The sequence below is a fragment of the Manacus vitellinus genome, unplaced genomic scaffold (genome assembly GCF_001715985.3).
Source record: "Manacus vitellinus isolate BGI_N305 unplaced genomic scaffold, ASM171598v3 scaffold_7_pilon, whole genome shotgun sequence".
NCBI lineage: Eukaryota > Metazoa > Chordata > Aves > Passeriformes > Pipridae > Manacus > Manacus vitellinus.
The window spans coordinates 1022883-1048655 of record NW_021940813.1 but is presented as its reverse complement, the minus strand read 5'-3'; the positions used below and the strand labels follow the sequence as shown (position 1 = coordinate 1048655).

The 25773-nt window shown below is 44.4% G+C and overlaps 1 protein-coding gene across 1 annotated transcript in view; it reads right to left on the bottom strand.

The window, feature by feature from the left end:
- Nucleotides 1-23408, bottom strand: part of UMODL1 (uromodulin like 1) — a 44552-nt gene extending 21144 nt beyond the window's left edge. The window contains exons 1-11 of the mRNA XM_025896233.2: nt 23231-23408; nt 15605-15766; nt 15087-15193; nt 13153-13345; nt 12072-12203; nt 11144-11263; nt 9603-9857; nt 8025-8137; nt 5708-5927; nt 2082-2219; nt 911-1576 (exon numbers count right to left, since the gene is read on the bottom strand). Coding sequence (XP_025752018.2) covers nt 911-1576; nt 2082-2219; nt 5708-5927; nt 8025-8137; nt 9603-9857; nt 11144-11263; nt 12072-12203; nt 13153-13345; nt 15087-15193; nt 15605-15766; nt 23231-23408 — 2284 coding nt within the window. The remainder of the gene's footprint in view (nt 1-910; nt 1577-2081; nt 2220-5707; nt 5928-8024; nt 8138-9602; nt 9858-11143; nt 11264-12071; nt 12204-13152; nt 13346-15086; nt 15194-15604; nt 15767-23230) is intronic.
- Nucleotides 23409-25773: the final 2365 nt, after the last annotated feature.

The following is a 25773-nucleotide window of genomic DNA, read 5'->3' as shown; positions in this document are numbered from 1 at the left end:
GGGAGACCACCATAAACAGGAGATCATAGGGGAGGGAGAGAGGAAAGAGCAGAGGTGAGTATGGTTTGGGATGAGAGAGATGAGGAGGGCACCGAGAGAGAATAAAGATAAGCAGAAAGAAATCTGAAATAACTACTGAATAGAAACACACTACAGAAGAAAATACATCTAGTGATAGGCAGAGACAGCAGCATTCCTATCCCAAAAAAAGCTGTAGTTTTAAAGACCAAGTCTGACTGTAACTTTGAAATATGATTCAGCCCCGACCAACAGAAAAATCCCCTAATTAGCTGCAACACATCTGCCCAAACCCAAACAGATTAAGCCCTCTCCGACAGCCTTGTTATTCTCAGTTACAGCTCTTGAAAAAACATCTCACAGGTTTCCAGGCAGCTCCTGCCTCACAGGGGATTTATGGGGGACTCTGACTCATCATCCTCTGGTGAGAGGAATAGGAAGGCAGGTCGTTTGCCTCCCTGGCTCTCTAAGTTAACTCTATAGGCAGCTGCTGCTGCAGTGCCCTGGTGCCAGAGGATGCAGGAGAAACCAAGATGTGTGGCAAAAGGACAAGCAGCAAATGCTGTGATGAGCCACGCTCAGTGCATCCTGAGTGCTTCCTCCTATTTGTGCTTCCTCCTCTATTATGGGTTTCCTCCTCTTCGAGATGAAGAAATGTAACACAGATAAAACCAACCGCCAAATTGCCAGGAAGAGAAATCATTTTGAGAAGCTGATTTAGAAAAAAAAAGTGCCAGCTCCTGCAGGAAAACAATTTTGACACCGAAAAACTAGTTGCAGACACCTTCATCCCAGAGCTCTGATTCCAGCCGTGCATCTTTGTTGACTTTGAGAGAGGCTTTGCTTCTCACACAGCTGAATTACTGTGGGTGTGGATCCCCACCATACTCACTGTGATCCATAGCTGGGCCTGGCATCAGGCTGGGAGCTGGAGAGGCACCTGGAAAAGCTGGAGACCCCAGGGATCCAGTGTATTCCTGGGACCAAGAGCTGTTTTCTCTTGCCACCTCCACATCTGCTCCAAGAGTGGCGTTGAGGGTGGGAACACCAGCATTCCCTGTGGCCAGCAGAGCTGTGCCAGGGCCACCTCGAGAGCTGGCCTGGGGCACACCAGGAATTCTGGTGGTAGCAGAGGCTGTTTGATTTGGAAATGCCAGCAATGGGGAGCTGAGTTGCTCCTGCCCAGCTGTGCCCATGGGAATGTCTGTGAGAGCAGCCTCTGGCTGTGGTGCTCCAGGGGAAGCCTTTTCCAGGGAGCTTTGCTGCCATGGACTTGTGTCTGCCCGACTTGCTGTGCTCACAGCCAGTGCCTTGCTGGTTGTGGTCCCCGTGGCTTTGGGGCTGTCAAAGCCCACCTGTGCTGCCAGACCTTTTTTCCAAGGGGCTGAAGGAGCACTGGTGGGACACACTTGTTTGTCACCCAGGGGCAGCGAAGAGGCCGCTGTCTCAGTGGCAGCAGGAGATGCAAGACCTGCAGGGCTTCCTTCTTCAGGAGCAAACTCTGTGCTGTTTCTTGTTTCAGGAGCCATTGTTTCAGCCAGAGGATCCACAATCTCACCTACAACACAGGAAACACATTTAAATGGGACCTCAGGCTGGAAGAGAAAGCACCGGGGTCTGACCTGAAAATGATACCAAGGCCCCTCAACCACATGTTAGAACATTGCAGAAACAGCTCTTGGCTATTCATTAACACCCTGTAGCATATGTGGGTTTTATAGGGCTGAATCTTCTTTGTGACTACACAAAGAGGCAGATTTGATTCCTGGGTCTCCTCTTCTGCTTGCCAGGCCATGGACCTTTACAGTGGGAGGAAATTAGCCACAGACACACCAAAAGAGGAAAAATTACTCCTTGTTGCTCATCAGTCAGTTATTTCAGAGGGATTTCATCTGAAGAGGTATATATATATAAGGTTCAGAGACAGATCAGATACAATCTTTCAGCCAGAGACTGCAAAGGTGCAATTACATGAACAGATGGCATAAAAGCAGAGGTAAAACCCCACAACTTATTCCAACATTTCATGGCAAAGAAAAACCACATGCCAGTCTTTTGCTCACCCTCACAGTTCCTTCCAGGTCTGGATGGATTGGTATCCATGGTTGTCTTGCATCTGCACATGTAGGAGCCCATCAAATTGATACACTCTGCAAACACAGAGCAGTCATTCTCGGTGTGAGAAGCACATTCATCCCAGTCTGCAGACCAAAACAAGAACATGGGTCAGAAAGCCTCCCTTCTGGCTGCATTAAGATGAAAATAATAATAAAGCAGTCATTTTTAAGTTTATTAATGTGGTCTTCCTTTTGCATCATTTATCTGTCAGCCAAGCTGAGTGATGGAACACACTATCTGCATGGTTATCCTCTCAGATATAAAAGTTTTGCTCTTGTACTCTGAAAAATATTTTCTCTGTGTAAAGGCTTCTTTAACAATTATTTTTAGAAGTAAAAACTTACTTGAAGTGACAAAAAATACTGCAGGTTTGTGCTATAGCCATATCAAAAGCACACACTATACCAAGTTCTGTGTGCAGTACCTCCAGATACATCAGGAAATTAATAGATCTGTTACCATTAGCTACTAGTAGCTAGTGAACATTAAATAGAGACTTAATCCAAATAATCTTCCGCATCAAATAAAAAGTAAATGCAAATAACTCCCACGGGAAGCACTCTTCCATTCTTAACAAAGGAAGGGCTAAGGGCAAAATCTCTTTTTACACAAGATTTCTTCTCAAATGTAATACTGTAAAACTGTGACCCTCTTTCTGGTAGTCTCAGAAAATAGCTTCTGGTTCATCAGTGCATGGATATGCTCTAAGGATGTCCCTTATGTCTGGTTTCAGCTGCTCTGAATCAGTTAGAGATGCTTCTTTCATGCAATTATAGACCTATTTTAATGCTGAGTCTCTTCGCTCTGGAGGGATTCATGTCTGATGTCTTGTATTGCTTTTCACACCCTGTTCCAGCAAACCTGCAAAGGCTGAGTTAGTGCTTTGGACATGAATAATGTCAGTGAATCCCACGTGAGCCCTCCCTGTGTGCACTCCCTCATGGATACACCTTCCCTGCCTCAGGGCTGTGAGAGAGGGAGAGCAGCAAACCAGACTGAAAACTGTGTCTTGGGACAAATAATTCTAATCAGAGGCAGAAAATTGTTTTGAACAACACATTAGCACAAATGCTTGTTCTGCAAACAGGCAGAGATTAATGACTATGATTATTTGTCCTAAACAAAGGAATGCCCCATTCTGTGTGCATGCACATACATGCACTCCTCTTTCTGCTTGCAGACAGCCTTCCCCTTTTACTTCCTTTCAGATAATACTTCAGTTCTTTTCCTTTCTTTGTCATTAGCTAATTGTTGTGTCCATGATAGCCTCCATCAGACAACTTCATGTGCCTGTGGCCAGCATCTGCTTATTATATTACAGCCTAAGCCACTTAGAGGGAATACAGAAAAGTGCAGGATTGACTAAACACCAGCAATGAAAGTGCTCTCATTAATTCCTTACTGTGCTGTGAAGTAATTGCGACTCCTGATGGCTTCACACACCATCCCGTGCTAATTGCCAAATAACTTACATTCACTGGCTCCATTGTCTCTGAGGGTTTCCTTTCTCCTCACTTAACACGGCTTTTTAAGCAAATTCCTTCACCTCTGATGGCCACACTCAATCATGCATCAGCCCAAAACACTTTTGTTCCCATCTCAGTGCTCACTGGCACTAGTACATCACTCTGGCATGTAGGTACACACACACACAAACACACAGCTCTTTTTATCTCTATAACCATCACACCTCAGCCAAGGTGTGCTCTGTGCTCTCTTTCTGCTCTCTTGGCATCTCTCTGGCCTTTCACATTTGGCACTTCCCTACACACACACCCCTCAACCAACAGTCCTGCTCTGAAAATTATAAAAAACCCCACCTTTGTGTTCGCTGTGATTACCCATTATATTTGTAAGGGACACATGCAGTGGGTAAAAATCTGTGACATTCCTTGCCTAATGATGTTGCAGGTGCTGAAAGCCTGCTAAAAGCATGATTTCACAGGAAACACACTGGAGAAGAAACCCAAAGGAATCATTTTGGATTCAGGCAGTCCTGGAGCTGAAAACAGTTGGTGGGTCAGAGTAGTGGTGAGAGGCATCACCTTCACTTGCTGTACTCTTACAGTTCTCCAGGAATTGGCTCCTGGCTGCTACTGAGGATGTGATATTGGGCCTGACTCACCACACATCCCTTTCTCTTTTCTTACCATGCCTCACACAACAGATTTTATTGTCTCTATTCATCATGGCAATAAACTTAATAATTTATGCATCTTCAAAGAGAGATGCAATTCCTCCACTCCCTTCAGTTGTTCTCTCCCTTCTGACTTCTCATCCCTGCTTTTCACGGTTGAACTCACTGTCACTAAACCAAGCACAAAGCCTTGTGGTGGCCAGGCTCCACAGAGGATCCCCCTGTGGGATTACTGGGTTTACTGCCAAAGGTCACATCCTGGGGCTCTCAAGGGTCAGGAAGCAAAAAACGCCCCATTATACAAATCTTTCCTTCGTGTTCTTCACTCCTTATTTTCCACATTTGACTTAGGAAACTCATGTCAAACAAATGTTCCTTTGGGCAGAGCTAAGAAATAACCCGTTTTCTCTGCCCCTAAGGAGGAGTGGAGGAGTTGGCCATGCTCCTGGATGAGAGTGGTGCTACTGGAAGCCACCTGCTTTTCTGCAATCCAAGTGACAGTCCAGAGCTATTACCTTCCTCCTCCACACTCTCCGTCCCAGGATCAATAACAATTGTAAAGTATTTTGGCACACATCAGCATCTTGCAATTCAGTATCTGCTGCCACTGGGATATCTGTGGCCTTTGGATGCAATTTGTCTCTTCTGTTTTTTTCCTGTCCTGTTCTCCTTAACCTCCACATGCTCTGCACCTTCAAGACTCCAGAAGGAGTTTTCCCTGCTCACAGTAAATAAGCTTTTAAGGGCTCAACACACTGGGAGAGAAGAATAACCTATTCTGTTGGCTTTGGCAACTTTCTGAACTCTGGCTGTCTCTGCCAGCTGGGAAACCTGAAGCCAGAACTTAGTCCTTTGAAGATAAAAATGGTGATTGCTGAAGATCAAACAAAGGCCTCGTTTAACATAAATTCCATGTGTGTTTCTTTAGTCCTATTTACAGGAAGGACATTTGGGAATTTCTCTGGCCGGGTTTCCAGAGTGAAGATGTTAGATTTCTTTTCTTAAACCCTGGCCCAAACACAGCCCCACAGTCTTGAAGCACAAAACTGTCTGGAGGGAGTGTGTATCCAAAGGCTGCAAATATTCCACAGTAATCCTATCTGCAATTCAGCATGAGAAAGATATGGCAAACTTCCAACTGGGGACAGAGAGGAGAGGGAGGAAAATAAATAGGGAAACTAAGGGCTCAACTCCTTAAAAACACTGGAGGGAAGCAGTGCCTGCAGGTACCTGGGGACAGCCAATACTCCTTTGCCTGACCCTTCCAGGCTTATGGATAAAGCTCATGGAGGAGCTGTCACATCATGGTTTTCCCTCCAACAAACCACATATTTTTTCTCCCTATAAAGCACATTTTGTGAAGAATACTGGTGAGTGTGATCAAAGCAAAAACCCTGTTTTCTTCTTTAGAAAAATAATAATAATAAAAATTACCTCCTACTGCAGTGTTTTGCTGATCCACCAAAATCATGGAACTGTTGTGCAGGTAGGAAAGCACTGGGGCAAATGTGGAGGCATTGACTGGAAGCTCAGGATCCTGCACAGTGATTCTGAGCCTCACAATGACACTTCCAGCCTGCAGGGATTCAATCTGCAATTTCAGCTTCCCAGATTTGTATAAAGCAGAAATGTCAGGTGGAAATGAATGTTCAAGCTGAGCAAAGGGAGAGAAGCATCGACAATTAGGAAGCCAACAGGAAAACCTCCTTTAAAACTCAATTAGGATGCTACATTTTTAAAGATTTATGTATGCACAACATAGAAAATGTTGTAAAACAAGTGCCAAAGCATTTCAGAAATCTTTACTTCTCAGAGATTATTGAGGCCCAAAGTAATGTGAGTCTCCGTGGTACACCCTTTGAAAATGGTATCCATCTGACCACTGATCTTACAAACCAAACTTCATTTTGGCTCAAGGGAGAAGGTTCCCTCCTGGTCCTGTTTGCCTGGGCCAGAGCAGAACTGGCCCAGCTCATGTTAGCTCTGTATGTCATGCAAGTGTTTTGTCCCAAGCCTCCTGTATACTCACCTCTGCACTCCCAGAATCTGGAATTGGATCATCTCCCCTGTGCCTTGACCAGCATCTGGCTTGATTTTGACTACTACCAGCTAGGAGTCCCCCAGGGAGGGTTTGCCTTTTGCCACAACCCTGGGTCCAGTCCCAACAGGCAATCCCAGTGTGACCACTGTGTTTTGGGAGACCCAATTGCATGGATGCAGGCTAGTTTGTGCCAGTTAGGGTTAGTGCCAGAGAACGGCTCAGGAAATATTTCATTTACTATTGTAGGCATAGGTATAGTTCCTAAGGAGTATTTGGAACTCACCAGTTCAAGTTCATCCTGCAGCTGAGTCCAATAATAAAGAAATCTCAGGGTGAGAGACAAGAAAAATGGTGGTGGATAACTTCAATAAAATGTGTTTGAGACAGCCCAGCCTCAAGGCAATATCACAATTACACCATGGTTAATTACCAGCCTGGTGAGCAGTCACATCAGCTGAACAAATGGCATTGCTCTGAACAACAAGGCTGGCACACTGCTGTCAATATTTGAGCTGTGCAAGAATTGGAAGTTCTTCCTTACTCCTCTAGAAGGCAGCTCCTTGCTTGAGCCTTTGTTCCTTCATACACCTCAAAACATGCCTTTGAGCACGCATTGCAGAGCCATAAATCAGCACAGCTTCGTTCCCATTCAGTCAGAGTTTGCTCCAAAAAATTCCTACAAACAAGCTGTTTGACTGGTCTAAGCTCACGTCAGGGTGGGGAGGCAAGAAAAGGAGGAGAGAGGAAGTGAGAGGGGGATGTTATGCTCCCAAACACCCAGGGAGGCAGAGACAGCACAGATGGGAAATGCTCCTTTTCCTTCACAACCCCATGATGCCAATTAGATCTGCATTAGTCTCAGAGAAGATTCACTCACCAAAATCCTCCTACACAACAAAAGTGAACAATTTGCAACCGTGGGAAATGAAACCGTGTCAGGAGGTTCAGCTTGCAGTTTCTCATAGGCAAATCCTCTCCCCTGCTGCCTTTGAAAGTAAAGCTCCATTATTGGTGTTGGGTTTTTTTCCCAGATTTAAATTTACTTATATTTATGAGTCACCCTTTGTTTTGGGAAAGTCTCATTTTGGATGGAGATCCCAATTCCTCTGTATGGGCCCTGTTCTCTGCAGCAAAACTGTAGGAGATTGCTCCATCTGAAACTCCCCCCCCTTTTTTGGGAAGCCGAGAGCTTGTAATGGGCTTCATGACTCAAGTTTTGTTTGTGGCTGGTTACACCTGAGCATGGACAGTGGCTACAATTGTGCAGGCAGTGAACGTGGCTGGAGGAGAAAGCCTGATCCAGCCACTTTTCCTAAAAGAAGAAAGAGCTTTGAGAGCAGTCAGACATTTATTGAGACAACAGCGCTGAAATGAATGCCAGGAATGTCATTTCAATAACCCATTAAAAAGCCTCAAGTCAATTCAGTGTGAGTTTATTGCCAAACTAAAGATCCAAGATCCTGTTGCATGCCTGCATTTATAATTCCTTTACTCTTCTGTGGGGGAAAATTCTCACTGGCTCCATTGCTAACAAGGCCAGGGGCTTGATATGTCTAGTCAGTTGAATTTTGTTTTAATTATAAAGAAAGGTCACAGGAAGCAGCATGATAATTTTCAAGGGATATTTCAGCCAGGCATAAAGTCCTCTAGTAGACTAAATGAATCTTAAATGGAAAAAAAATATATTACCCACAGATATTTTAATGTTACCTCTGTAAGAAACAGCCTTGAAAATTCTGCATATGCTGAGCTGCTGGAATTATGGAAATCATCAGTGAAGTTGTAGTTGAGAATCCTTAGAGTAACATCAAATATCTGGGCCTCTGTAGGACACAACATTAAAACACACACTGAGAAAGGAGGAGAGGAAAGGATTCAGTCAAAACTGATGTACCCAGACCAAAATCTCAGATGATGGAAGGAGAAGGGAGGATGAAACTGAGAGAGTTTGATATTAAATAAAGAAAATACAGCCAAAAGGCTGCTACGAGTGTCCTACACATTGAGAAGATGCACTTACCTCAGGCCCATAGAGACACTGAGGTACCTGATTGCTACTACATGAAAACTGGGTATACACATACCTTTATATGTGGGTATACTCATATCTGGACCTGACCCTACATAACTCCTGACTTGAAATTACATCCAGGGTTGAATTGCCAGTAAGTTCATTTTGGCCCACCAATCAAAATATTTTTGTTTATTTTCCTCGTCTTGGTAGTATGGATAATAAATATATTCCTAAAGTGAAAATATAACAAAAAGCAGTGCATGGAACTTCTCTGGTGAGCCCTGACAGATAACATAAGGAGCACAGGAGCCAAAACCAAGAGCCAAGGAATCTATAACTGCTGTAGCCTGTATAAACAGTCTGAGGCTGTTACTCTTTGGACTGATCTTTGGAAAACTTTTCTTTTTCTCAAGGGCTCCAGCTTCACATTCTGAAGTTCAGCCCTCTGTTTTCATAACCACTAGACCTCCTACGTTCCCTCTACAAAGGGAGTAATTTCCTTCTGACCCAAACTGGAGTCATCCTTCATCTGATCAAAGGGAAGGCTCTTATGGATAAACATGAACAGCAGCAGTCTCACTGTGGTCAGTAATAAATACTTCACTGCCTGCTCTTCAAAAAAAAAAAAATGGGGAGAGATTTATTTCTTTATTTGCATGAAGGCCTAGGAAATAATTTAAGGCCAAAGGAAAAGGAAAATTATGTTTGATCAACACACAGGAAGCCACCATCACTGGTTACTTGAACCAAACTGGGCAGGTAGTCTGTAAGCTTTCTTACTCAGCTCTTGTTATTCCCTTTAATCCTTTATTCAGCTGAATCTGCCCTTCCTCCTGGCACTTTTGTTAGCTCAGCTGAGCCCTTGACAAACCAGTTGACTGGATTTCTTGCTAGCCACAGGCATCAGCCAGGAAAAATGGGGCCTGATGGGAGACGAGTGGCAGCAGAATGCAGTGCCAGGCACCAAAGAAAGGCAAAAGAGAAGAATTCTAGATTAGCCTGATGTCTGTAATAGTTTAAGTCAGCTCCAGCACTGCTTTATCAACTAGTGCTTTATAGTCTGGCTTGGATAAATGCTGGGAAAAAAAGTGATGAAATGTGAAGATGATGGGAAATGTTGTTCAGCGAGGACCAAATGGATCATTGCTGAACTGCAGGTGAAGGGAGAGCAGCTTCAGGGAGAGAGAAGGAAGGAGAGAGGGAATATATTTTAAGTTGTATATCTATTTTAATATATCTTAAAATGCATGTATATTTGAAGGTGTCTCTTTTACCTGTTTTAACACTTTGACGGGAGATGATGGTTTTTCCACATGTTTCATAGCGGACCTCGACTGAATACATCACACCTGCTTCCAGATGAGACACATCCATTTTCATTTCCTCTGTCTTCAGGTCTTGGACAGTCTCCTGGCCCTTGAACACTTGGACTTGGAAAGTGTGGTTCAGAGGAGAAGTGACATGCCAGGACATTTCAAAACTGTTGCTGGTAACGCTGAAGATTCGGTGGTTTGTCACTGCAGAAGGATCTACTGACGTCCCAGGAAGAGTTAGCACAGAAAAAGCAGCATTTCACCTCTAAAGCACTGTGCTATTCTAGCTCCACTATAGACAAGCACTTTGACAATCAATAGGGTAAAGGTCCTGTTTAGGTCAGGACAGAATCTGCCCCCCTCACACTGCCAGGTCCCCTCACCCATGAACCATCCCACTGGAGTGGTTAATTTGGTGCTTACTCGTTTCATTTCCCTTTGCTATATGTATTTGTGTTGACTCATAGAACCCTAGAATGGTTTGGGCTGGAAGGGACCTTAAAGGTCATCCAGTTCCAAACCCCCTGCCATGGGTAGGGACACCTTCCACTATCCAAGGTTGCTCCAAGCCCCGTCCAACCTGGCCTTGGACACTTCCAGGGATGGGGCAGCCACGATTTCTCCCGGCAAACTAATCTCCACTGAATGTCTAGGAACAATAATAACCGGGCAGTGAGCTACAGGTGCAAGCAACAGGAATAGTTTGGAAGAGTGAATCTGTGTACTCTTACATGTGTTGACACCTGCTTTGCCTCTTGTCACTTTAATCACCAAAATGCACCTCTTCAGGCAAAGGTTGTCTGGATTTATGCCCGGAAAACCCCCACAGACCCCAGCTTGCAGAGGCTGGGGGCAGAGTGGTGTGCAGCACTGCACCTGTTATTCCTCTCTAGTCCAGTGAAATCGTTGTCATGCCAATGGGAAAAGACAAGACCCTTCAGAGATGATTCCTCCTCGAAGGAGGAGGTGTCTAAACTGGGTAGGATGAATTGCCCTCCAGCAGAGCCAGTCTGTCTCCACTAACTAGAGAGAGATCCCAGACTAGACACCTCTCCTGCAGAAGCTGGGGTCAGGTGAGATGAGCATCACATCCCATGCTAACACGGAGACCATGTCATTCTGCTACCTCAACTTCAATTCTTTCATGCTGATGGTTAGACTAAGAAAAAACGTTTGTTTTTGTAAGTTGCTTCAATAATAAAAAATTGTTTCCAGGACTCTGAGCCAGGTGGTTGCCAAACACCCCCGAAGCCATCCCCCCCTGCACTAGAGGTGCCTCAGTTTAATTCCTCTAGCTTCAGCTTGGATCAGAAGATGTGGATGAAGATCAAGAATATCCAACCTGTCTCTCTGAACTCAGCAAAGAACTACTGAAAGCTATTTCCTCTCACAAGAAGGACGGGGTGTTTTTAAAAGGGCTGTGATAACTCTTATCTGAAAGGAATCTAGGAGTGACTGAATTAAAATCAAGACAATATTCATTAAAATCCAAGATAACTTACAGCATCCAGCATCTGCAGATTGGTTAGTTATGGACAAAAGACTTGAATTCATTACAGAAGGAGAGCTATTGCTGGTACTAATGGCATCTACTGCTGAACTTGGAGTAGATGCTGCAATGCCTAAGGGGAAATAGTGTTATCAAAGAGTTAGAGTATTCCTAACAAAGCAAATCCCAAATAATACCATTCATGTTTTCCACAGCTGGAAAGCAGCAATAGAAGTAACATAAATAGAAAATAAGTACATTATCATATCACAAAAGCATAAAATAATACATTATCTTAATTTTTGAGATTAAAGGATTGTAGAATTGTTCTCTAGCTAAAGTATCGAATCTGTAAGCAGTTACTCATCTCATTAACTTAAAGCCTATTATCAGGCCCATTGATGCCTGTGGGCTTTAAGTACATGCCTCTATATTTTGCTGGGCTGGTACCACAAGGTATTATTTCATCCAGTGCCAAACTCCAGCTCTCTGCAGTAAAGGACTAGGGAACAGTGGAGCAGCTCAGGGTGGGATCATACAACCACTGAGTCTGGGCTGCATTCATGCAGTCAAAATGGAGAAAAAAACTAAACATTTTTATAAATAACATCATTAATTGTTTCCCAGGAGGCTGGGGAGATGCACTGGTGGTGAATGATGTTCTGAGAAGCAGTCAGGGTCTGAAGTTAGAGGTTTTGGCAGATGAGTAAGGACAGTTGAGGGTGAGATAGGAGAAACAGCAAGGGACTGTGAAATAAATACACTGCATTTCAATCAGAAGCAGGTAACAGCTGGCTTATGTGGTATCTCCTCCCAGCAGGAGGAGAAGGGGCACTGAGTCCTCCAGAAATCCTTTCTCTGCAGGTGACTCCTGTGACAGACAGCAAATTCCCACAGAAACTTCCTCTGTGTTTCCCCAAGGTGAGATCTATGTTTCTTACCTTCCTTCCTTTGGCTCAGCTGGTGAGGGATGACATGGGCATGAGGGTCACAGCTGTAATAACCCTCCAGGTTTACACAGGTGCTTTTCTGGGGGCAGGCGTTGAGTTCAGCGTGGGAACATTCATTGACATCTAGGGAGAGGAACACACCTTGCACAGACACTGATATCAGCATCGAGACTGATCTGCAGTGTGTATAAACCAGGCTCTGGATATGATAAATTCAGTGCAAATCTGCAGTAACTCTTAAAATAATTCTGGATGTACATGGGTGCAAAGAAATTGGAATCCTGCCCTTCCCCAAAGCAGTTACAACCCTCTCACTTTTTACTCCATTTCTTTGGAATTAGAGGACAGTTAGGGGCAGCTCCTGCTTACAGCTGCAGGATGTCAGCCAAACCTAAGAGATGTCAGCAGAAGAGGAAGGAGACCTGCTGAAAGTGATTCCACTGACAGTTGGACTGAGTAAACACAGAATAAGAAGCATTGAATGTGGGTCTTATGGATGCACTTAGGGAGTACAAATGTTCAGACAGCTACACAGCAATGAGTAGATTCACAAAACTTAAAACTAAAATACTGAAATGTTTACCTAACAGTTAAAAAGTAGGTAGTAATATGTTATAAGAATTAACAGACTATCAATGTGACTTGTTTCATGCAAGCTACTGATAGCAACACATCTATAGCAATAGAGTGTATCTGCTTCCCAAGAAAACACTTTTCTTAAGGGCCTGTTGAATACAACTAATGTGGACAATATGACAAATATGGACATCTTTGCTTTTTCTTTTGAAAATGGGCTATACTATTGGGAGAAAATAAATTTAATTGAGCATTCAGGAGCATTCCCTTCTAAACTATTAAATCTAAAATTATTATTATTATTATTATTAACTACAGCCCTCTCCATCCTTTAACGGAAATGTCAGGGCCATATTTGCAAATATTACAAGATCCACTACACAATCTTTGAAAGCAAATTAATAGTCATATAAATGAAAATGCAAGCGAAGGGGGATGAAACCTCCTAAAAAAAGCTTCTCCCCTCCCCCCTCATGACAGGATTGTAATCAATGACCTTGCACTTGCGTGTCAGTCACTTCATACACGCGTTTCACCACGTCACCCAGGGAAGAAGAGACCTCAGCCAGCAGAGCCGGCTGGTGCAGCCCAAGGAGAACCTGGGAGGTCACTGTCCCGGCGTGTATCCCTGCAGGATTGCTCTGGATGTGGTGCACAGAGGCATTCCAGGGCTGCAACGCGCCAGTGATCTGGAAAACAGGGGAACAAACACTCGAGCACCTCGTTCATTTCTCAGCGCAGCTGAGGCGTAAATTATGCCACGATTATTATCATAATCTGAGTGGAGAAAGCAGCAAATCAGAAAACATGGCAAAGTGGTAACATTTAGGCCTGTCTTTATGCACTCTTATTATCACATTTCACAACTAATTTATATTATAGTAGTGCCAAGCTAAGGGAGGTGTGGAGCTGATCTCAAAACACTTAGGCAGAAGGATGTAATCCAGGAATATACGGGAAAAGTCCTGCTTTGCAAAGTCCCAATAGACATACATTACACATGCTGCTACAATTCATCTGTAAAAAAGCTGTCCAACACTTCTGACTTTCAACAGCTAAAAGGACTGCTGGCAAAGGGATAGGAAAGAAAAAGAAGAAAAGCAATAGACTGAGGGTGAAAAGTGGGATTGAGGGCCACAGAGAGACCCCAGAGAGACCAAGCCACCCCAACTGAGTGTCAGGAATGAGAGAAGGGACGTGGTGGTGGGTCTGGAAGAAATTCCTCTGAATAGCAGCTTGTTAATAGTCCCTATTTCTCTAGTGTTTGACTTTGACATAGCTTGTTTTAGACCAAGATATAAAAGTCTTTTTAGATCCTTGCCCTCTATTCCTTACCACACAGTGACAGGACCAAGATTTCTTTCTTTTACAAGGATATGAGAAGGGGTAAATCAGGTGGAGGAAGAGCTACACCCATGCTGCTGCTATCATTTCTATTCTCCTGCCCATCAGTGATGGCAGATCATGGCAGATGGGTTTCCTTTGCTACTTGCCCACTCCCAGCTGGAAACTGGGGAAGACTAGAAATAAAAATGTAGGGAATTAGGGACCTGCCCTCTTGGGTGCCTTTCAAAGGCCATATCCAAGCCTGCTTTTCTCCATGGGAAATGCTTGGGTTTGTGGCCTGGAGGGTCTTGTCCTAGTTCATCAATCCATTTCCTAAGTAACCCTGAGAGGACAGAAAGACCCTCTCTGCCTGAGCAAGGCTTTAGTTTGTGGCCTGGTCCCTCCTGCAGACCCTCCTTTCGGGAAGTGTGCCTCACACCTCTTCCAGGGCTGTGTTTTCCTTGGTTACCTGCGACTCTTCCTCCTTGACACGTTGGGGACAGGGACAGATTTACTGCTGCTAACCCATTCCCAAGGCAGAGCCTTTGGTCCTACAGCAAAAATATGACACTCTGCTGTCTGCCCCAGCCCTGATTCTGGTGGCAAGACTGACGATGCAACACCCTTGTCCCAACACAGTCCCCTGCCCTAATCCTGTTTTTTCACAGCGAAACTTCTGGCACTGCTGAGCCCACGTGCCTTGTAGGTCCCGGTGCCAGGGATCGGGTTTGTCTCTTGAAAGGTTTAACTCAAAACTCCTTATCACACTTTGGAGGTCTTGAAATCTGGTTCCAGTCAGTCATAGGTCCAAAGCTTAACTCAATCAGTGCTGGAGCAATCACCATTTAAGCAGGAAAACCCCTATGTTTCAGAATGTCTTTAAACTGCCCTTGGAAGAGACGTTAAAAATTTACTAGAGGAGCTGATAAATCAACATCACTTGAATTGCTTAAGGATGCAGCTGACATTCAGTAATCAGAAATACATCAGGGCCAAAACCAAAAATTAATCTGGCAGAAATGAGGGGGAGCAAGGGGTGGCCCCTGAGTAACAGAAACGAGGACACAACAAGCAGCACACGGGATTGTTCATGTTTGTACATACCATGGAGTGCAAAAGGCGGGAATGATTCAGAAGGTGGGAATCCACTCTGATTAATTCATTAAAATCCATTTTCACAAGCACTGTCACGTTGTACCAGAATGTTCTTCCTGAAGTGTACGAAATAGAACAGCCAAGTCATCTGAGGTCTGATGCTATAGAAAGCAACAGAGCTATAGGAAAGCTTTGAGAGAACAAAGCAGGATTTAACTTGGCAAACACGAAGGGCCCAGGTACAGCCCATCACCTACTGCCTCCTTTGCCATATGCCACCTCCTTTGCAGGTGCCAGCAAAGGAGAACAAGCCAAGGAAGGTCCACGGGACCCGCAGCACCCACACACTGCTCAGTGCTCCCGGGTGCAAGCACTGAAGCTGAATATCATGGAACTGATCCAAGGCAGATTCCCGTATTTGTTTTATGAAGAGCTATGGTAACAGTTTTCCTGCCCAATCCCACCCTCAGAAGGAAAAATTAAGCATATTTCTGTTAGAAGCAGTCCTGAATTTATCAGTAACATACCCTCTGGCATTGGGTCTACACAGCCTGCTCCTTTGGATGAGTTGCAGCATTTTTTGAGCCCTGGACACTCAGTATCGAACGTGCAAGGATAATCAGAGGTTTCCATATTCTCCTTTGGACAAATACCAGGTCTTGAGGCAAATACACTGGATCTGTTGAGTGCTAAGTAACAAAAACATTTCTGAGAACAAAAATATAGAAAATTGTTTCCACAAAATTGTGCTATTTAATTTATAGCAAACACCTCCTCCTCACTTTAGAAGAGCATCTGTTCTGAGGTTTTCACGGGGAGAAAACAACAGCCTAAAAATACCCTTATTTAATTCCAAGGGCATAAATGCTCTCAGATCTTTCTCTCTCTCGTGACATTTCTGCTACAGAAATTTTGGATTTGTAAATTTCCATTGATAATTATTCTAACTTCCCTGGCACAAGGCTGACCTTTAGTTACAGTAATTGTGGGTGTTCCATGAGAGCGGAGACACGACGTAGTTCTCCGGTACAGGTGAGTGGGTTACACAGGAGGACAGGAGAGCAGAACTGAGCCTGTGGCTGCAGCCTGGCAGCACCTGCTCTGTACCAGCTGGCCACTCCAGGAGGTTGGTAGCCCATGCCAGAGAGCCCTGCAGAGAGGGCAGCTAGGGCAGAAGGTTGCTGCTTCCAAGCCAAGGGCAGTCAGTGGTCCTGACTCAATTCCAGGACATATTTCTCTCCAGAGGAAAAGAGAAAACATTTCTAAGCCTTACAATCACTACTTTCACCCGTGGTCTCAGACACAGCTCCATGCTCGGCTCTGGTCTTTCTAATCAACCTGAAAGATTTCTCTTTTCCATTCATCCTGCACCTACAGATTTTCGATCCATTACTGGGCAATTAAAGTCAGCCAGGAGGAAAATTAACCTGATTCTTGCAATGGAAATAGTTGTGGTGCAGAAAAACCACATTTGACATAATAAAGCCCATAGAAAGTGAAAAGTCCACAACAAATTATAAATCTATCATGAATCATCAGTTCTGTGGGTTTACAGTTTCTGTTATCCCAAGACTCTGGATGACAGTAAATGTGAGGTTTCTGAGAAGCAGAAGGGGATACTGATACTGATTTCTGGCCTCACTGAAGTAACCTTCTTAAACAGGGAAATTAATTAATCAAGATTTAAACTAAATCTATGTAACTTGCTGCCACATGCACATTCCAAGTTCCCCCCTCTGCCAGTCTGTGGGAGACTGGAGGTTACTGCAAGCAGAAAGCCTCAGCTTTTTGGCACACTCCATAACAGTTCTCATTTTTAGCACTCCAAATCCCCAGCTCAATCTACAGTTGAGGGATTGAGCTCAAACTATGGCCTGCAAAACTCAACATGTGCAATTTTCAACCATTTACGCAAGTGGACATACAGAGATATTTGCTCAAAGAATTAGGCTATTAAAGCAGTGGTTTGTGTCCTTCTAAGGGCCCACAGTATCCCTGTCAAGGGCTCTGAAAGGTAACTGTGAAAAGTAGGCATAATTTAATGATGGAAGTTACCTCCACTGAAAAACCTTCCCAAATCCAGATGCTGGGGAACAGGGAAGACACTGAGTTGAGATGTCTCAGTAGGATGCAGGTTATTTGCACGCATATTTTTAAAGATCTGCATGTAGAGCAAATGGGATGGCATTTCCCACACTGTTTTGTGTTGTATTTCATCTGCTGTGTGCATGTATTTTGTGTGCACACATCCAGTGAGCAAAAGCTTTAACAAGGCTTTGAGCATCTTTCACAGATGCTCTTGGTGTGAGACCCACAAGAGCTCTGGGCAGCAAATTAGGAAACTCTGTCCCTATTCTCAAACCCAATGAATGTCTGGCTGCCCTACAGGGAGTAGGATTTGTCCTGCTACCTAATGCAGCCTGTTATAGGCCTTTTCATGCCTGTAAACCAAAGTAACTCACTCTCTTTAGTCTCTCACAGGACCAACTCTGCCTCCAAAGTTCACTCTGAGTCATAGGCCCCATAGGATGAGAAAAAAAAAAATCCACCCTGTGCAATCTTACTCAAGTTACTTCTGGGTCCATCAAGCACCAGGAATCCCATTCTGCTTCTCAGTATAGACCAGGAACCTCTGCTTCTGGCTCTGGGGCTGGCACTACGAGTTGTCCCTCCAAACAGATCTTACTCCTGGAAATATTCTTCCTGATTTTCAGTCTAAAACCACAATAAGGTGTGATATGGCTTCGGATGCCCTTAGATGAGCCTCCCAGACATTCCCAGTCTCATGTGATTGCTCCATCCCAGCCTCCTGTGCAGGGAGCTAAGCAGCCTCTCACACCAGAGCACCAAGGGATTTCCCTGTATTAGTATATTCCCTGTTCATCAGTGCTCCTTACTATTCAGAACCAGGTGGATCTTGGTAAGCTGGACCCAAGCATGTGAATTCCTCCAGCTCTCAGATTCAGGTGCAGTTCAAGCAGGTTTGAGGCTCAAAGCAGAATTTGTTCCGCCTGGGTCTCTTTTTTTTTTTTTTTTTTTTTTTTATTTGCTTGTTTAACTGCAGTGTAAATGGCTTAATGAGTCACATGCAATCTCAGAAAACACTATTGAATCCTGGCTCAGTGCCTCCCTGGCCATTTATCTGAAATCAAAAGGTCATCGTTTTCGGATCAGCGGAAACAGGGATGGATTCACTTCACATTTCTGCCTAATTGTACCAGATGCACTTTGAAAATTCAGTTTATGCTCTCCATTTCAATAACGTTGGGGACAGTCACCTACCAAGCAACACTGCCAGCACTGGGAGCAAGTCAGCCTCTGTCAGTTGGACAAAGTACAGGCTTTTCTCCTCTGTTATTTACATAAATGTATGGAAACAGAGCTGCAGCACCCAGTGCTTAGCAACCAAAGGTCAACTACCAGCCTGCCCACTGGAGAGCCACTGGATCTGCTGTGGCTGCAGGAGGGAGGGATCTCCCTGGAGATTGATGCTGAAGGACACCATTATCTCAACCATGATACCCTCCCTCTGCCTCCTTCCACCTGGAGGGGACAGGGTTCATCCAGAGGGACCAGCACCCTTCATTCATCTCAGGTATCAGAAGGTGGAGACAAATCCATGAAATTATAGAAAGAGTCCCTGGCAAAGTCTGTTCCAAAGGCAGACTGGAAGATTTCATCATATGTTTTGTGGGACTTTGAGCATTGGTAGACTTTACCTGCTCACGTGGATGTTTTCCATCCTAATTCCTTCTCCAAGGGTTAATTGGGTTGTGTGTTGGTCCAGTAGCTGACTAATATTTAACACCCTTCCCTGTGGAAAGCTCTGTCATCCACTAGAACATATTCAGAAGCCATGGGCTGAAATTTGGTAAGGATGCAGCTGTGGAACAAGGGGGGACCACGGCCTTCAAAGAAAGACTTGTAAGAAAAGACTACTAAAAAGACAAGGACTTTTGTCTTGAAGAAGAGGAGCCTGAGGGGGATGTGACCAAGGTTTACAAGATCCCAAAGGCAGAGGGCAAGGTGAAAGCAGAGCTGGTTTTCACCAGAGCCCACAGTAATAAAATGAGTAAAAGCACACATTTCTTTACCTAAATAGATTGTGGAGGCAGACAGCTTCAGTGGGCTCAAAAAGGGACAAGACAGTTCCCAGACAGGATTCCCATAAGCAGACACTACAAGGAACAGGCAGGGACAGACCCTCTGATGCCCATAATCCCATTTCTGCAGCTGCTGAGGGCAAACAAGGGACCCAAACTGCAGGGCAGGGAGAGACACCTGCTCCTGGGTGAAGTTCCATAGGGCATTTTGGCACCTTCCCACCCCAGGCTGATGCTGTAACGCTGCCCATATGTGACACCACCATCCCATGGCTTTCTGGTGACAGCCCAAGCATAGGGGACAGCTGTGCCACAGCTCCTCACTGCTCCAGCTGGAGTCAGCATGGGAACATCTACACACTGGCCCTAAAATGTCCCAGTCCTGCTGAGGAGCTTCCTGGGCTCCAAAAATGAACATTTTTTACTTTACAGTGGTTTTTCTGAAAACCTTAGGAAGTTATGCACACAAAGAGCACTCTGATTAAAAGTGTGACCTTAACATTGCAAATCAAACACTCCCAAGTTAAGAAACTCCAGGATTAAAGTTGTCTGGGCCTTCTTATTTCAGGGTGTTTTTCATGGAGGTAACAGATCAACAGTGTGCTTAGGGAACTTGAACTAAAACAGTGTTTTAGAGACTTGTGTGCTTAAAAACCAGGGTTCACTGCATGCTGATGCACTCTTTCCCTCCCTAGCTGGGGATCAAGCAGGGTTAGGTGACAGATAAGGAGCTCTCTGGTTTCATCTTGTGCTGGAAAGTGGGCAAGCAGCCAGTCACCAGCAGAAGTAACTATACCATCCATTCAAGCAGCTGGAAATTAGCCTGGAGAATTACATCCTGTCTCTACCTGCAAGATTCTGGGAAAGCTTTGTAAGGTGAAACAACCTTTCAGAGCCGTGGGTTTTGCAGGTCCATGAGCCTGACCTGCAGCCCTGGACCTGCCAAGCAGTTGAGGGACTGCTCAAAGTCACCACTGAGGATGTGAATCTCTGTGGCCCAACCACACAAGTTGTTAAAGGCAGCTCTAAGCACTCTGAAAAGCAAAATAAATTTAAAAAAAAAATTAAAACTGCCCCCAAGGTGTCTGAGAGTGGGCACACAGTGGATTGATCTCAGTATCCCTGCAGCTCAGTTGCCCATCTGTGAAAGACAGAGAACCCCTCTCGCTTCCTGCAGTCTGTGTGAAGACAAATTGCTGCGTGTAAATCCCCCAGGATTCACCTGAAGAGGTGATAAATAATTCTCTCTTCATTGAGAGGCTCAGCAGAGCACTGCACCATGCAGTGAATGTGGAGGTCAAGACGGAGTGTTGCTGGGGAGCTCCTTAGAGGGGCTCCATCATCCCTGGGCACCACATGGAAATGTGGTCCTTGGGGCATGGCAGAGCTGGATTAGGTAATTAAAAAGAGTTTATTAATCTTCACAGGCCCAAAGAGAGAAAACAAAGGTTGTTTCATTTAATCCCACCTTTGGAATTAATTCTAGCACTTCCTAACTTTTAGATAATTCACTTTTGTGTTGTTATTTAAAAATGTTGAAGTCATTTGTGTAATGCTGTCCCAATGGATAGATGGGCAACTAGTGAGAACTACAAAGTCATTTAATAATGTAGGTACTTTTTCCCATCATTAAAGAAGTAAGAAAACAGGGCCTGCCATATCCCAGGCAGGGGCAAATGTTTCCTTCTAGGAAGAAAAGGTGAGGAGTGGCCAGGAGCAGGTTGCTGGGAAAGGCCACGGAGACCTTTCCACTCCTAGCAGGATGAAGAGCATGACAGCATGGATAACGTCAAGGAAAAAATAACAGTAGTTCAACAGCATGCTGTGCAGTAATTTCAGCAGTTCCAGTTTCTCTTCTCATCATTTATTTAAGACTGTGTCTAGACGGTGCATTACCATTCACAGAAATTATGACTAATGCCCTGAAAAGCAAAGATACCGGAATAATGCAAACACGGAAATCACCTAGAAGCCATTCAAATCCTTCTACGGCTTAAAATATTCACAGATTAACTTTGACAGGAAAAAGAGTCAAGGTGACCACAGTATTTCATGGACAAGCCTGCCCAGAGTGCCCATCAGCAACGTGGTAAGGGCGGAGTGGAAATTCTGCGAGTTTTACAGGAGATGTACAGATTTGTTCCTTTTAGATGAAACAAACCCATCAACAGCTCTCAAGTCCAAAATATCCTTAGAGATGCCTCTAAAATACATAGGATTTTTCTAGGAAAAAAGATATTTAAGGTGTTTCCAGGATGCTTTTTTTTTTTCCCAGACAAGAAGATGGTCTTGATTTTCAGAGTTTCAAAACACCTGAGTTTCTTGTGCAAACTGTGATATCCACAACTAGCAAGTGACTCTTCCACATTTAGCTGGCACAGCTCTCTCCTTGCACTACAGAATTGAGGCCGTTTTCTCTGATTGCCTCTCAGACTTGTCATTTGACTCATGCATGCACACACGAATGCACACGTGTGTATAACAAAAAACCTTACTAAAGTAATTTTTCAACAATAATTAGACATACTGGAGATTTTCTCCAGTGCAGAACTGATATTTGGAAAATGCAGATGATTAACAATGGGTCCTTTGCCAGTCTGACAGGACTGCCTGGACACACAGTAACCTGCAGGCCAAATTTTGCTGTGGCTGACACTCCACAACAGCCACAGAGCCAACCAACAGGAGGATACACTAAATTAAGAATCATGTCTCTCTAATTATGCTTTAATTTCTCTTCTATAGCAAATAATTTTAGGAACAAGTAAAACACAACAACTGTGTTCCCATCTTTCTTTTAAAAGCGCTTTCCTGCTAGACAAGATATTCTACTACTGTTGAGAAAACACCTGGAAAAAAATTGCTGGGAGGCTCTTTTTCCAAAGCTCTGAAGCAGCTTAAAAGTAGGATGAACACATTGTTCTTGACAGATCCCATGACAGGATATATGGCTCATACCCTCTCATGCCACGTTATATGATCTGGTGCAGGAGCAGGTTTGGGGACATTCCCACAGATCTGAGTCACCCAAGTCTCATGACCCAAAACAAGGGCCAGAGCTGCAATAGGACCTTTCCTTTGCAATCTGCTGTTGCAGTGTGTGACTGTGTAAATGCCCAGGTCCATACTGAGAAGGGAACATGGAGAAAATGTGATGTCACACTGAAAACAGGAGATTAAATTACGTCCTGCAGAACTTTTCTGCATGACAGAACAGTTCAGTGCTGGCCTAGCTAATCCAAGATGCCTATTCAGCTCAAAAGCATGTAACTTTATCCATTAAAAAAAAAAAGTTCCTGTTCCCCAAGGAATCTCTTCCATCTACGTCTCAAGTTCTAATAAAACTGGGAATTTCTTGTTGACAACTGGTAACCCTGATGTGAGAAGGGGAACAAGCTTCCATCTTGAGACAAAGATGGTTAAGTCTTCCTGAGTAGAGCCTTGTTAACTCTCAGAAGTTAGATCAGACCCACCAAAAGGTTCACCAGTTTTCAGACCTTCCCCAGAGTCGTAGGTAACCAAGGAGAAAATGGGCCCTGGTGTAGTTTTGTTTGGAAAGCAGTTGGTACTGACTTGCCCTGAGGTCTCAGGTTGTTTTAAATTTAAACCAAAATTGGGTTTGCATTCTGGGAACAGACCCTGCTTCAAATCAAAGGAGATGTCATCCTAAATGCATCCTGGATTACTTCTGACAAGAAAGCTCCCCATGTAAATGGAAACAGGCTCAGAACAGACACTGCACCAGGCACAGGGGAGTTATTGCACTTGGCCAGGGACATTGGCCTTAACCAGGACAGGTAAGGAGCCCCTGGGGGGATAGCAAGGGGGTCCCTTCTTCAAGATCCCCTGGAATTTTAGTGAATTTGTGGCAAAGAGCAAGAATCAGGAGCTTTAGTCTTTCATGTCTACTCCTTACCTTGTTGGACAAAGTTTACTCTACATTTTTGCAGACTCACTGGTTCCAGTGAACAGGAACCTATGTCCCAGAATGGGATGAATGCTCTTCCACAAGAAGCATTTTTTTCAACTCTTAATCTGACCAAAACTTACCTAGGGAGCAGTAGAGTCCAACTTGTTCATATCCCTCACAGCAATCTGTGAGAGTGATGGTTTCAGGGACTTCAATGCTACGATACTGGGGTTTATAGTATGTCTGGGGACACACCATCCACGGTATCCACCCTCCACAGGACGTGTTTCTCTCGTAGGACTTCTGGTAGGCAACCATTTTAACCACATTTTTGGTCAGGGTGTAGTTGCACAGATGGTACCCTAGCAAAGAGAGGCCTTTTTCTGGAGAAGAAAAATAAAAACAGGGAAGAAAGGGATCAGCATTAACTTGTCACTCTGGAGCATCAGTTCCCTGCGAGTCTCTAGTTGAAAACAGTGTTGTGAGAAAGCAGTGACAGAACCAATAGAGATGAATGATTTCCAGGAAAGCTGATGTTAGGAAGAACATCACTTCAAAAAACAGACAGAAGAAAGAATTAGTAGTGACTGCTTGTCATAGGTATCACTTTGGTCATCAAAGGATGCAGATTGCCAGAAAAGTCAAAGAGTTCTTGGTGCCTTCAGGAACAAAGGATAAAAAGGACATTTTAACTCAAGAAAATGGAAAGGAAATTAGTATATGTTAATGGAAAATAGTAGAACAAAATAGGCACTTCCAGGCCAGAGTCATCCAAGCACTTCACATGTCCACTCTGGCCTAATGATGCCAAAGTGTTCATTGCTCTCCTCTGGCTATAAAGGGAATGAAGGGAACTCATGGGCAGATGAGTCACAGTAGATGTCTGGAATAAGACATCCTTCAGACATCACTCCAGGCTAAAACTGGGTCCTCGTACATCATTGGGAAGGACTTTCAGGTCTCTGACACAGAAGGTATTCCTGGAGCTCCTGTGCTGCCTCTCTGCATTTGTAGCAGACCTTGTTAGATCAGACCTTGGGACCTGAAGTGGTTCATTGACTACAGGATAAACAAAGCCAGTGATAAGGTCGTTAACTACATCATTTCACACAGGTCTGGGAACGGGACTCCAGAGTTTTCCAGAGTTCTGAAACCATTCGTGATGAGGAGTGAACTTGTTACATGTTTTACTTAAAACTGAAATACTTGAACAGGAACGGGGATTAAAAAAAAACAACACCAAACAACACAGAGAAACATCAACGACAGCAACAGATCCAGATGGAGTTTAAGAATTAGCAGTGAGCAACCTACAGTCATGTCACCGACATCAGGCTGGCTCCTAATGAGATATTATGGAAGCCAGAGGGGCTGAGTCACTCTGTGTCCCATTTGGGAAACCGATCGGATAGAATTAAAATGCCTGCATCATCCTTCAGACAAAGCAAAAGAAACTTTAACAAGGATAAACATGAATTAGCTGCAGAGATTCAAATATAGCAGGGTTGTTTTCTTTTCTGAGAGCTCTGAGGGCACCAGGGTCAGCCAACAGACAGACTGAAGCTAACACAGTATACACAAAAGACATACAATTAAAATATTTGCAGCTTCTCTTATTTGTACTCTGCTGCCTGAAAAGATGAAACACATAAAAACAATTCAGGAATTGTCAGGTTCTTGGGAATCTGTGCTTTTATCACGTTTAGCTTTCCAGCTAAACAAAAGATATATGCAGAATTTGAGCAGGACTGATAAAAAAGTTTTGGATGGGATGACCACAGGGGCAGTCCAGAAGAAAACATGGAATAGATATGGTACCTAAATATGGCCCCAGGGAGCCCAGCCCTGCTCTGCCCAACCCCTCTGTGCCTTCCTTCTGCAGCAAAAGGCAGAGTTTGACTCCGGGTTGTGCTACAGGGAGTACGTGTGGGAGCAAGAGAATTCCTGGCAGGCTCCAGGCAATCTGTGCTGCTGCTTAGAGCAGGTTAGCAGGAAAATATTGACAGTAAGGGCATAGCTGGAAATCCCACTCCCTGCTTCTTCCTCCTCCCCAGCCTCAAGCAGGGCATTTCTGGGTCCAGTCCCTGAAGCAAGATCCAGAGGCAGAGGCTGGAAGGTGTTCACATCCCTAAAAAGCACCAGGGCTTGTCCTTAAGAAGAGATTGAAAGGAAACAGTCACGAGGGGTAGGAAGACACTCAGACTGTCCCCAGCTGTGAGGCTGAAACCCACACCCAGCCTGAGCCAGGAGAGGATCCCAGTGGCCGGGATGGAGGGCTGACCAGGACTGGGAAAGCCCATTCCCAGTCGTGGCTGGGCAGGAGGGAATGGAGGGGGAAGTGAGTCAGGGAAAGCATAGTGGCCTCCCTCCCTGGATAACTTTAGGATATCCATCTGGGAGAATGAGAAAAGAAAACAAATATGGGTTCTGGGGCACAAATCAGAGATCTGATTTTTATGCTGCTTTTTATCCAATGCATTTGATGGATTAACACTTCACATGAGGCACAAGTGCCTGATAAGAAACAGGGAGCTGTCACTGCATTTTAGAAAACATTCCCTTGCCATGTGTTAAGAGTGCTCCAAGAATACCTATCCCTGCAAATGCTTCTAGGCTTGTAGGTATGGGGGGGGAGGAAATAAATCTTGTTTCAGCTTTTTTGCCTCTTTTTTTTTCTTCATTA